This window comes from Tetrao urogallus (assembly GCF_951394365.1).
Source record: "Tetrao urogallus genome assembly, chromosome: 26".
Taxonomy (NCBI): domain Eukaryota; kingdom Metazoa; phylum Chordata; class Aves; order Galliformes; family Phasianidae; genus Tetrao; species Tetrao urogallus.
The window spans coordinates 681,675-695,354 of NC_136839.1; the positions used below are offsets into that span (position 1 = coordinate 681,675).

General features: G+C 45.5%; 2 protein-coding genes across 2 annotated transcripts; both read left to right on the top strand.

Moving 5' to 3' along the window:
* Window positions 1-4,234: 4,234 nt before the first annotated feature.
* On the top strand, window positions 4,235-7,887 carry LOC306955740 (keratin, type I cytoskeletal 20-like; the record flags this gene model as incomplete). The annotated part of the gene is made up of 8 exons (XM_079547100.1): window positions 4,235-4,657; window positions 4,881-4,963; window positions 5,165-5,321; window positions 5,486-5,647; window positions 5,730-5,855; window positions 6,008-6,228; window positions 7,115-7,155; window positions 7,790-7,887. The coding sequence occupies 8 exons, from the start codon at window positions 4,235-4,237 to the stop codon at window positions 7,885-7,887; spliced, it is 1,311 nt and encodes a 436-aa protein (XP_079403226.1).
* Window positions 7,888-9,382: 1,495 nt separating this feature from the next.
* LOC306955735 (keratin, type I cytoskeletal 12-like) lies at window positions 9,383-13,087 on the top strand (the record flags this gene model as incomplete). The annotated part of the gene is made up of 8 exons (XM_079547095.1): window positions 9,383-9,997; window positions 10,568-10,650; window positions 10,867-11,023; window positions 11,398-11,559; window positions 11,651-11,776; window positions 12,146-12,363; window positions 12,625-12,707; window positions 12,990-13,087. 8 exons carry the CDS (start codon window positions 9,383-9,385, stop codon window positions 13,085-13,087), a joined length of 1,542 nt encoding a protein of 513 aa, XP_079403221.1.
* Window positions 13,088-13,680: the final 593 nt, after the last annotated feature.

The following is a 13,680-nucleotide window of genomic DNA, read 5'->3' on the forward strand; positions in this document are numbered from 1 at the left end:
AGCTGTTGCTTAACAAGCTCACTGCCACAACCACTGAACTCCTTGTAACCGCAGCTTGTGGCTGTGAAGATAAATACTGCTTTACACATCTGGCCACAAGAATTATGCCAAAAATTTTTCTTCTGGATATGGGAACAGAAAAGCAGGTAATACGTGAAGTTTTGTTACATAACTGTCACGAAGCACGCTCTGGTTCCAGCGCCGACCTGCCAGCTGCAGCAAGCAGTACAGACTCGCACGGGCAGCTCCTCTCAGAAGGCCTATGGTGGCCCCTAGTGACACACAGCTCCATCTGCACGACACTTCTGCGTGAAGGTGAGACTGAGAGGCAGCACAGCAGCTGCCCTCGTAGCTGTGCCTCCCCTGTGCCAAGGTCAGAGAGCCGACTGGAGCTGGGACTGTGTGCTGGGCACTGCCAGCACCCCAAGGGCTGCTGTTTTGTAAGAGCTAGGGAAAAATTCTACATAAATGTCATGGCGTGCAGTGCAGTGCTTGTACCCAACTGTCACAGCGTGCTATCAGTGTGCATATATTTGCTCAGGGCCATGGAAATTGTGTTTGCTTGCTGAACGATGCAGACACGTTGGGAGGAGGTCCTGCACAGTCCATGATCCCGTGGGCCCTTCCAGCTCAGGTATTCTGGGACCCCACTGTTCTGTGTCACATCTTCCCGTGGCTACTGAGCCGTCCCAGCTTTGTGCTAGCTTTAAGCTGTTTCATATGGCTGCTTACAAACCTCATTTCCACACGCACAGGCGTTCAGCCAACATTGCTATTGGTTGCTCTCACACCAAGGAGAATATTCTGCAGCATGCTGATTTTCTCCTCCACTGCCCCTCAGCTGCTCATGGTTCCCACAGGGGAAAAATTCCTACTGGCGATCTCTTAGATTACATTAAAGCTGACATTTGCAATACTTTGGAAGGGGGGGAAAAAAAGAGTCATTTGTGTGGCCTGGAGCTGTTTTCCTTGGCACTGACTTTGGTTCTACTTGACAGTGGCTAAGACAGGACAGGCAGCTCCCAACTCTGCAGTCAGTGGCTGGGGAAGGATGCATCCAACACGCTCTCCTCCTCACCACTGCAAATCCGCAGCACTTCCTCGAGTACTGTCCAATTTAACATCATGTTAAATCTGCCTCCGATCAAAAACTCACTGCAGAAAACAAAAGGTGGAGTGTTTTGACTAGTTGAACATTTTCACTGGACAAAAGGTAAAAAGGAGAAGGAAATGAGGAAAAAAATACGTAGGTGAGGCAGCCACTGTAAGATCTTGCACTGCAGGTGTTCAGGGATTAAGGAAGGCAGTCAATTAGTGACCTCATCTGTCCTCTGATTTGGTTGCAGTGCTTTTGTAGCTCAGACAAGCACCCCTCACTTGTTCCGAGAAAAACCCTCTGTTCTCACAGCAGTCAGCAGGGACAAGAGCCAGAAAGCTCCGTCCTTTCTGCCTTCGCGTGAACCCAGCCCAGCTGCTCCCATTTAGTGGCTCTCAGATAAAAGAGACCAACACGGAATGGGTCCCAGCACCAGGTGCAAAGGAGGAGCTTTTCCTGCAGACTGCAGGGTTGTTGTGCCCTGGGACATCCTGCTTCCCAGATCGAACATAGTGAGCCTGGATCACAGTTTGCAAAACACAAAATATCTCTGTTTACAGTTTGCATTCTAGGGTGCAGCATTAACAAATGGTGCAAACACTGTTTGCTTTCAGGGTGGAGAACTGTCCTAAGTATCCTTTTTCACTCTTTCATTAAAATCTGCTTTCAGAAGCTGCCGTTGGCTTGTACCCGCACAGCAGCACAGTGCCTGAACGCTCACCTTGCTGCTCTCTTGGTTCTAAACCAGACGTGTGGCACAAACGAGGCCATGTCTTCTCACAGGGAGGTTATGAAGAGAAGGGGGTATTTTTCAAACACAGCAATATGGATCGTGGCTGGAACACGGCTGAAATACTGAGCACAGAACTCCTCTTCCTTGAATGTACTTCGTACAGCGGAAGCCTTTTCACAACTGCGTTGTAAAAGACATTATGGAATCAAATTGTTATGACACAAAACCTGAACTGAACCCAACCGTGCAGTCACGGGGACTAATAAACAGGCGCTGGATTTCACCATTAAAGCGGATCATCACTAAAGCCTGAACTAAAAAAACCTTTTTAGTTAAACCTTTAATTCAGCCAAAGGGAAAGAGGTGCTCCAGCTACAGGCTGCTCAAACCCAGAGCCAAAGCTGGGTGTGTCTTTTTTCCTGGAACTCCCGTGCCTGGTTACCTCTGGCTGGTTGGTGACTAACAGGCGCGACGTGGCACGCAACGTTATCACAGCCTTGTATGGTTATCTTCATAGCTCAGTGACCATCACAAAGGTGACAGGAAATCAAACAACTTGCTGGCGTTGCTACAACAGTTATTGTGACTACACACAGACCTTCAGACATCTGCGTAAAACCTGACACAGCACGGAGTCTGCTAAAAACAGGTCATCAGAGAGTACTATAAGAGACCCAGGCAGTGAAACACACGGCCAGAAGATGTAATTGTAGCACTATCTTTGCCGTGCCCTAATAATGGCAATGACTCCTATTCAGAGCAGATAGAACAGACCCTCCCTGAGTGTCTATAGCAACAGGTAATTGACCTGGCTAGTGTACTTTGACTGGCCCTGCCATAAATGTTTTTCAGACACTTATGCTTTTCAGCTACACCCAAAGCTCAAGGTCCAACGACAGTTCAGACAGCTGAATGTACGCTTTGCATCTTCATGAAAAGGAGCTCTGCCCTGAACGCTGCTCATGTTGCTTTGGAATATGCATATTTCCAGAGCAGCTGAACTCTGCCTTGCTCCAGCACCACTCAGCAGACTTCTGACAGCACTGTAACTTAACTGAGCACAACTGGGCCCATAGAATCCCACACTCAGTTCTCAAATCCTGAAGATGCTTCCAAGATGCAGCACAGTGCCCCACAGCTCAGTCTGCCACCAATTTCCTTGTCCCCAGATTGAAGACCAGTACGTACAGCTGTTCTTTTTCACTAAAACAAACAATACATGTTAACTGTTCTGCCTGACTAGCTATACATTATTAATACACTGAAGTACACTAAAAGCAGTGCCCCGAGGAACTACACCTGTGCTTTGTCCTGCTGCACACCTGCTGTCTGCTTTCGTGCAGCGCCAGTAACTCCCTCAGCAATCAGCTTCTCCACTCACTGTCCACTGTATCTCAGCATTTCACATCTCAGAAGTACATCTACTGCAGCTGGAGGAACTCCTCAAAACACAGCTGCTGGGGTTTCTTTGTGTGCTGAACAGAGGCAGCTGATTTCCTGTCAGCGGCAGAGCAGCCAGCAGCGGAACAGCAGGGCACAGCGTGCTGAGCACACTGCTGGGCTCTGCTCTGCTCTCCCTTCAGCCGCGCGGGAGGCCTTGGAGCTGAGGAGCACCTAGCTGTGCTGGAAGCTGGATCTCGGCTCTATCTATGGACATCAGCATCTCACATGTAAAATAAAGTGAGCAATCAAGGTGGTTCCATTAGCCTTATGGCTTTGCCTACTCACACAGCAATGCACTTTCTGACTCATCTCAACTGAACTGCAGCCCAGTTCAACTTCTAAGGACCTTCTACCACTGAACAGCATACATTCAATGCAAGCAAACTACGCCAGTAATTTTCACACCAAGATTACTGTTTTGTGCCCACAATCGAATGAATTAAGGCAGTCGCTACAAATGCCATCTTTCTAATCATTTTGAGACTTTTCTACACCACCCTCGGGCCCAGACGACGGCTCACACAACAGCAATATGTACTTGATTGAGATATAAATATTTAAAGTCTCCTGTCACATACAGTCAACTCATTTTAATTTCATAACCTGCACACGGGATCTGTTTGACAACGGCCGTATAGAGACAGGCTGCTATAAATGATTCAGCAGCTCATTTGTGTTTTATCTTTTATTCAAACTAAAAACGAAGAAAACCAAATTTCCTGAGGAGTTTTTTCAAAGGCAGATGAAGAGATTAAAAACCCTTTGCGCTACAGAATGCGGGGACAATGTCCTGCGCTTTGTTTGCACTGACACCAATTACAGCATGCGTCAAGAGAGGTGGGGTTTACAACCACCGTGCTTCCTCTCCCACAGACAACATAAAAGTGGACGGAACGCACACCGCACCTCGCTCCAGCTGCTCGCTGTTGTAGAGTCAGCCGCTCCACCTCAGCAGAAGCACGATGTCGTTCTCCACGCAAAGCTTCCAGCTGGGCACGGCTGCCCGCCTGCAGGGCACAGCGCCCGGCGGCAGCGCCCTGTCCATCAGGAGCACGACCGTGCAGCGCATCCAGGCGCCCAGCGTCTACGGCGGGGCGGGCGGCTATGGCACCCGCATCTCCAGCAGCTCCGTCCGCAGGCAGAGCTCCGGCGGTGCCTTCTACTCCAACTTTTCTGACAACGACCTGCTGCTCTCCGGCAATGAGAAATCAACCATGCAAAACCTAAACGACCGTTTGGCCGCCTATCTGGAGAGGGTGCGCTCTCTGGAGAAAGCAAACTCCCTGCTTGAAAAGCAGATCAAGGAGTGGCATGAGAAGAATACAGGAGGCATAAGGAACGACTACAGCTCCTACTTTCAAACAATCGAGGATCTCCAAAACAAGGTAAGGTCTCGTACAGCCATCCATAACAACATGAACTGCAAGATCACAATCTATTGTGGAAAAGCTGCTGTTTCGAGTTGGAACTGTCTCACCTGGAACAGGAAATGCTTAATGCTGGCCGGATACAAATTAGTGACAGACTTTCTAATGTTTAAGACTCACTCAGTGTCCTTTGTGAGTTCTACTACCACTGCTTCATCCCTTTCCAACCATTCCTTTTCAGATCAGTGCTGCACAGATGGAAAATGCAAAGCTTGTCCTGCAGATTGACAACGCCAAGCTGGCTGCTGATGATTTCAGACTGAAGTAAGTTGCACGCATTGCCTGCACTCCCTCATGTCCCAGTTATTCAGGATAACATCTAGTCATTGGTATCAAAGCTGAGCAGTAAACCACAAAGCTCTGTAAAAATAAATATTCTAGGACTCGGGCTGTCGAAGTCATTGATTTGATATTTCTGTCAAACGGCAGCACTTCGATGATGACCAAAGAAGCCTTGTTTTACAGGTTTGAAAATGAGTTATTGCTCAGGCAAAGTGTTGAGAGCGACATCAATGGGCTGCTGAGAGTCCTTGACGACCTGACTTTAACTAAATCAGATTTGGAATCACAGATTGAAAATGTGAATGAAGAAATAGTGTTTCTTAAGAAGAACCATGAGGAGGTGAGAGCAGCAAAACTGTCACCTGTTTGTTTGTCTGTTTGTTTGTTGTCAGGGACATCTAAGAATTAAGAGTCAGCTCCATGTCTGTAATTTTGAACTTCCGCCCGATATTTAGGCCTGAAAGTTCACTTGAGCTGATGCTAACGCGGTGCTCAATATTGCAGGAGGTTGACAGACTGCGCAAACAAGTGGGCGGCTCGGTTAGCGTAGAGGTGGATGCTGCTCCAGGTACTGATCTTTCAAGCATTATGGAAAACATGAGGCGGCAGTACGAAGAAATGGCAGAAAAGAACCGCCAGGAAGCCAAAGAACGATTTGAAAAGCAAGTAAGGTCAATGGCTTGAACATCAGCAAGAGCCCCTGTCATGTTTGGTCACAGCTTACAGTCCTTCTATTTTCGTATTTCAGACAGAAGCGCTGAACCAGGAAGTAGCAATCAATGTAGAACAGCTGCAAGAACAAAGGAGACAGGTCACAGATCGGAGACAGATCTGCCAGAGCCTGGAGGTGGAATTACAGACCAATCTGAACATGGTGAGTAATACACAGTTCTTGAAGTTGGGCCCGTGTTTAGAAGATGGTTATAGAGATAAATACAGAAACTGAGACATTTTTCCAAATCTAATTTTAAGGACAAAATGTATCCTCTTGAACAATAAATCTCTGTTCTTTTTCGCTCATTGTAGAAGAAATCTTTGGAAGACACTCTGGCTGAAACTGAAGCACGTTACAGTTTTCAGTTGGCTCAAATACAGGAGACAATTGCCAGGTTAGAGAATCAGCTGAGGCAACTGCGGGCCGACATGGAGGCACAGAACACGGAGTACAGCATCCTGCTGGACATCAAGACTCGCCTGGAGCTGGAGATCGCCACGTACCGACGTCTGCTGGAAGGAGAGGACGTCAGGTGAGGAAAGGGGCCGACAGCAGTGCAAACGCTCTCTGAATTCTCAGACAGCGGTAAAATCTGCCTTCTGGCACCTGGTTTTTGAAGGAAAAAGTCTGCCTGTTGCCCGGCTCTCAGCCGTAGGCTCCAAGCAGGCTGCAGTCTGTGCTCCTTCTGAGGCTGCTGCAGTGCTCAGATCAGTCTGTGCCAGCCTGTGCACAGGTACATGCTGTTACTCTCCTTGAGCTGAGCAGCCTGATAGCCGCCCACACTCATGAATAAAGGTGATGCGGTTTTAGATCAACGTTTCCATAACTATAATGACAGAAACCCAGGGCACAGTTTTTTAAACTGCTTTAGGCTGCCTGAATACCTGCCCACATTAGAGCAAGGCACTCAGTGAGCACACACTGACCTCCTCTTGCAGTCTATGGCAAGTTCTGGAGCCTGCGCAGGATTCTGCTCTGCTGTACTTCTGCTGCCAGCAGCTGAGCTACTTAAATAGGTAGGAGGTGCAAATGAGCTGACACCTATTGTCTGGATAGTCCAGCATCCCTTGCTGTGCAGCGCAGAGGTTTCTGAAAGAGCAGCACGAGCAGAGAGCAGTGCTTCCCCAAAGGTCTCCCCGTGCGGCAGTTCTGCCTCAGGAACCAGGCTGGGCAGATACTCAGGAGCTGAAGTTGTAACAGTGCAGAAATCAGCCTGCAGGTTAACTTCACCTATCGCTAATGCTAGATGAAATTTACTTCAGTAATGAAAACTCATCTGAACACACGGCTTGGCTTTAGCCAACATCTTGATGAAAGGAAACTTACGTGTTTTGATGAAAGGTGCAGAAAGCATACCAGGTTGTTCCTTCAATATGTCACACAGTTTACTTACATTTTTCTGTTTACGATCTGAACAGGTTTGTCCAAGAGGAGGCACTTACAAATGATCTTGAAAAAGGTATGTTGCACAAGCCATGTATTTTTGATGGCTTCTTGTTTAAATGTTATGGACTTAAGCAGCCTGATTTTAAAAAGCACAGTTTCAGAGCAAATAAACAACCAGTGAACTCTTAGAACAAGAAAGCAATCAACCGTATGAGCAGGGAAGCTGCAGGGATTATACAAGCCCTGCGTTATGTGTGTAACCTAGGTGCCAAAGGTAAAACCACAGACTTCTCAAAGGGCAGATGAGCAGCAAGGTTATGGAATTCCTTCCTGAAGGTTTTCAGAGGCATCTGCTTCTCTCCACTGACCGCACAAGGAGATCAGGCTCCTAAATGAAGTGCACACACTTCAACAGCAAAAAAATCCATCTGTGTAAGCAAGGTCCTAGTTTTCAGGTTAGCAAATTTGTGCAAATCTGAAGCAAAAACATAATGATGAACAGTTATTTAACACAACACCCAGAATAGTATTATGGGTAACATACAGAATGTTAGAAGGAAGATAAACCCAAAAGTTTACTTCCTAGTAACTGTGCATTGAAAAGATGCTTTTGTCTATTTTCTCATTAGTGAAATCGTTGCCAGTGCTACAGTAATTTTATCCTGTCAATACATTTTTATTAATTTACTGCTCCATTTCATTACCAGAATCAAGTAAAGTTAAAAAGATCAAGACAATTGTTGAAGAGGTGATTGATGGCAAAGTCGTGTCCTCTCAGGTTAAGGAGATTGAGGAGAAGATGTGAGCAGCGCCGGTGGAGGGGAGAGCACCAAAATGGCACCACTGAACTTCAGAAAGAAACCAATTTAACTCTCCCTGAAAGCAGCAAGGGTTGAAAAATGCCAAATTATCAAATCTCAGACAATTCAGTTTTTCATCTTTGTGTGTGTGTGCGTTTATTAATAAAATCATTTTTGCCTTACACAGCAGAACATCTAGAGTAGATTTGTATTTGAAAAAGCATCAAAATGTTGATTCGGTGCATCTGTTCTGAATGTGAAATATCACTGCAGTGCATTGGAGACTCACTTCAATAAATGTGATTTTCAAATAAAAAAACATCAATTTTCATTTCATAATAAATTAAAATGCAAAACTGAAGAAGCCTTCTCGTTAATTGTCATTCTCTGGGAATTTCCAAAGATACCTGATAACCAATCATACAACCTGCCTGTCAGATACGAGCCGAGCAGTGCCACGTCTGCCAGCCCCCCTCGCTGCTGCACAAACCTGCTGAGCCCTTCAGCCAAGGAGTCGGCGCTTCCTCCTCACACAACACACAGCTCTTCCTTTTGCAGTCGCTCCTGCCCACTGCATTATTTACATTATCATAAAGAGCTGCCAAGGGAAATAATTCTTTGCTTTCTTAGTCCCGAGTCACTGATATCAGGCTATCAATTCATTTCTACATAAATGCTTCATTTAAACTTTTGATCTACTGCTCTTAATACGGTTTGCCACCCCCGCCCACCCCAAAAACCACACCTGAGCTCCTGGGTGTGCGTTAATTAAAGAGGAGTACATTTCAGTTGACAAATCCAGTGATATAATTAACCCAGGACAAAGGAAAATCAATGTTTTGTCTTTCAAAATAACTTAGAAATAAAACTATATTGATTTTGAAGAGCTTCCAGCTCAAAGCTTCTAACCTAGAGCCACGTTTGATCTTCTCGCTAAGTTCTTATTTGGCACCCAGAGAACACCGATCTGCCACAGGTTTGTACCAGAAAAGTGTTGTGGATAGAGACACATTTTTGACACGCATGCTGGGAAGTATCACACAAAAGGGATCATTCTTCTCACTCAAGCATAATTCTATGAAAATAGCCCCAAACCAAGAAAGCAGTGAATATGCAGTGACAAAAAAATTACTTAAGATGGATTTAAATGTGAAAAGAAATTTGCGCTCCATTGCACATGGCAAAACATCATCTCAATGTCTCAGCTCTACCCCACCCATTTCTCCTCATACAAACACCTGCAGGGTGCCAGATTTCCGCTCCCATGGGCAATTTAGATTTGCACGTATCATTTAGTTTGCCCTGGATTTACTAAACTGCTTTTCTCCTCCCTAAAATCGAAAGAGAGAGAGAGAAAGAATTCAGGGCTCTGTTTGGAGGCGGGGTTGGGGCCAGGGTGCTGCCACCACGACAGCCCCTATATAAAGGGACCGCGTCCCCGATCTGCCCTGCTCCGCACCCCGCCTGGCCGAGCAGCCCAGCCCAGCCCTGCGCAGCGCCATGGCCCTGTCTGTGCGCAGCACTGTGGGATCCCGGCAGTTCTCCTCTCGGAGCGGCCTTGGCGGGGGCTCTCTGCGGATGGCTGGCAGCAGCACTGGAGGCGGCTTTGGCGGCAGCGGCCTCGGGTTTGGCGCTGGATCCGCCGGAGGGTTCGGTGCTGCTTCCTTGCTCGGCTCTGGCTTCGGCGGGGGCTTCGGGAGCAGCGCAGGCAGCGGCTTTGGCGGAGGCTTCGTTAGCGGCTCAGGAGGCGGCTATGGAAGCGGCTCAGGCAGTGGCTTTGGTGGGGGTTTAGGAAGCGGTTTTGGGAGCGGTTCAGGCGCCGTTTTTGGAGGCGGCTTTGGCAGCGGCGCAGCTGCTGGCTTTGGAGGTGGATTTGGCGTCGGTGGTGGTGGGGATGGCGGCCTTCTTTCTGGTTCTAAAAAAGAAACGATGCAGAACCTCAATGACCGCCTGGCCGCTTATCTGGACAAAGTGCGATCCCTGGAGGATGCCAATACGGAGCTGGAACGTAAAATCCGAGAGTGGTATGAGAAAAATGGGCCTGGAACTGCTGTACCGGGATCTGGGAACGACTACAGTAAATATTACCCAATAATTGAAGATCTTCGAAACAAGGTAGCAAAGCTATGTACTCAATGCATCTCTGCATTTGCAATTCATTGCAGCACATTTGGGAAAAAATAACAATTTCCTTTCAGAAACCAAGAGCAAAGCTACCGATGGATGCGTGCAATCATCCTGCACTGCAATCATGTGTGGAACTTTCCATGTATGATTAATTTTGGTTCTGTAGCTCTGTCACACAACGCTGTGAAGTGACTTGGTTTAATCTGAATAAGGAAGCAAGCAGTGGAGTCCAGCTGTGCAAACTCTTGTTCAAATGTTCACATTTTAGAAAGCTTTGTATTTTTAAAATCACAAATTCAATTCATAAATCAGACAGACTTCCTGGCAAATCCTTCAGAGATTCTGAACTATACAGGGCAAACTAGCATTCTTCCACTAAGCGAAACAAGACAATTTGCAGAGGCTGGAAATCTGTCCTATATACGTTTGTAGTTATTTATGCAATGGTCTAAGAAGTTACTTTTGTCACACTTAGAATAAGAGCTGTGCAAGAAGCTGTGCTGAGCTGCAAAGCCCTTGGGCTGTGAAATCATTCTCTGGTCGGTGCTTGTGTTCCAGATCATCAATGCGACTATCGACAATGCGAGAATCATCCTGCAGATTGACAATGCCAGGCTGGCTGCTGATGACTTCAGACTGAAGTAAGTATCTCTCAGTACTGCAAAACCTCCCCCTGGTACTCGGGGGGAAACGTTCTTAGTACTCGCAAATCTCTTTCACTGAAGAATAAGTTAACAGAAATACTATGAGAATTTTGTGCATTAAGATTTCATAGCAAAAGCTGTACAAATAGAGTAACAGTGTGCATTTGGCCACATTATCCACATTAAAGGCACATTTAATTACTTATTTTTCAGATACGAGAATGAAGTGGCTCTTCGCCAGAGTGTGGAGGCTGACATCAACGGTCTGCGCAGAGTTCTGGATGAGCTGACCTTGACAAGAGCCGATTTGGAGATGCAGATTGAAAGCCTGAATGAAGAACTGGCTTATCTCAAGAAGAATCACGAAGAGGTATACGTTTTTTCTTTATATATTCATAAAACGGCAGATGGAAGTGTGAAACATCCAATTCTTCCCTCAGTTACACACGTGGCAGATCCTTGGTTTCATGTCAGTATTTCATTTGCTCGCTGTTCTTTTCTGAGCTTGCTCAGGGGATACGCAATGAATCAGAAAGTTAAATATCAAATCCATGAGACAAATGGAAATGACAGGCAGGATCTGTGTCATATTTCGACATTTCATATTCTTCAAAGAAGAGGCAGAACGTAGTTAGGAAGGGTTCCATGGAAAAAGAATTTGTGTCGCACACATTTCTTTGCATACGTTGCTGGTAGAAGTATTTTGCCTTTTATTAAGATAATTTTTACTTCAAATCTTTCCAGGAGCTCCAGGGTCTCCAGAGCAGCGCAGTTGGCCAAGTCAGCGTTGAAATGGATGCAGCCCCAGGAATTGACCTCACCAAGCTTCTGAATGACATGAGGGGGCAGTACGAAGTCATCGCTGAGCAAAACCGAAAAGAGGCTGAAGCGTGGTTCAATGAAAAAGTAACAACCTCACTGACGGAAAATTCGGCCCAACGCGTGTAACCGTGAGTGCCCAGAACAGAGGAGTTACTCCTCCTCTTTGCCATTTCAGAGTGGGGAGCTGAAAAGGGAGATCTCCACCAACACTGAGCAGCTTCAGTCAGGGAAAAGCGAGATCACCGACCTGAAACGGACTCTTCAGAACTTGGAAATTGAGCTACAATCTCAGCTTGCCATGGTATGTGGAAACTGCTAATTAGACAGAGAACCTTCTCCAACTTATCAGCTCTTTTTAGATCTTATACTTTTCTACAGGATCAAAGGTTTGCATGTATTTCCTATTAAATCATGCATTCTTTTAGTTCTTAAATAGCAGTCATATGTACACAACTGCATTGTGAGTAACATGTTATAAAGCAAGTGAACTTTCATGTCCACATTCAGTGAAGCAGCAAAAGCTAATTAACAAACCAGGATGTCAAGAAAAAAACAAATACCTCTGAACAGTGAGGCTACACTTACTGCCATCAAACTGATTCTGTTGTTTTGTATTTGTAAGGAATCCTTCTTCCTCACTCAGCTATTACTCAGTGTCTTTCCTACACAGAAAAAATCCCTTGAAGACACGTTAGCAGAAACAGAAGGAGGTTACTGCGCTCAGCTTTCACAAATGCAGCTTCAGATTGGGAACCTGGAGTCTCAGCTGCTGCAGGTCAGGGCTGACATGGAGCGCCAGGGCGCGGAGTATCAGCAGCTTCTCGACATCAAGTCTCGCCTGGAAATGGAGATCGAAACCTACCGCCGCCTGCTGGACGGCGAGTTTGTGTAAGGAAAATCCATCCAAAATCTTTGTTTTATTTTCAGTAACAGCATCCTCTCCAGGAAGAGTCAAAAACAAGTGCTGCGCTCACCAAAAGACAAGTAAGGCAGATGGACAGATTCTGAAAACTGGCTCTTCTTCACAGACATCATGAGTTCTACACAGTATTTAATTAATCTATGAATGCCAACCTGAAGAGGAAATAACACAAACTCTCCTGAACGTGACAAACACTGCAGTACTGCGTGTCTCTGCTTCATTTTCAGGGGTGGTGGGCAGGGAGTTGTATTTGAAAGCTCATCTTTGACGGGGCCGAAGTCACAAACGCAGTCACTGGATTCTTCTCAGGGTAGGCAGAACTCAACCGAATAAAGCTTTGCTGTAATAGCCCTTGAACACTGAAATTCAGGCAAATATCGATGTTTGGCATAACCAGCATAACTACCAGATACAGAACTATTAAGTACCCATTCAGAATTATTTCCAAAGTTTTAAAGTAAAATAATGCATGCCATTCTGTTTAATTACATCATAGTTCTTTGGAACAAGTAACTAATTTCCACGCAGCTGTCCATGTGAGGTGTGGTAACAACTGGCTCAATATTTGCTTTGTGTCCTTTGTGATGCTCAGATCCCACCAAAACCAGGAAGATCAAGACGATCGTTGAGGAAGTGGTGGATGGAAAAGTTGTTGCATCGCACGTGAAGGAAGTTGAAGAGAAGATATGAGGCACAACCCGAGGTCGCAAAGATCCATTCTTTCCATGTTTCTTTCCAAGCAGGAGTATAAACAAGTTTGTTCTTTTGAATGGAGTAAAAAAAAAAAAAAAATAGATTGGCTTTTTACTAAGATTCTCTGATAGAAGCAGAACATACTTTTTCATTCTTAGCATCCATACAGTTTCCACTTCAGTCCATTGGTATTAGCTGCATTATTTTCATGGTGTTCTTTAAGTCTATCATCAATTCTCTGTTCAGTTACTAGAAACATTGTGCACACATCCAATCAAATATGCTTTCTATATTTCTGAGTTACTAGAATTAATAGATAATACATTTTTGCTGTTTTAACCAAGTTTTCCAAATTTCTTGACTAATAAAAGGATTCAGCAAGCTTTAAGATATTAATCTCCTTTCATTCTTTGCGTCACCACCGAGGACTCCTGAGCCATATATTCCATTCTGTTCAGCATTTTGCTTTACCATATGTAATATCCACACTATTGCGCTCCTCACATAGAGGCATTAATCCAATGTTAGAACGTGAAAATAATTTTTAAAAACTGCTTAAACTTGGGATTAAAGGAACAGTGGATAAAAAA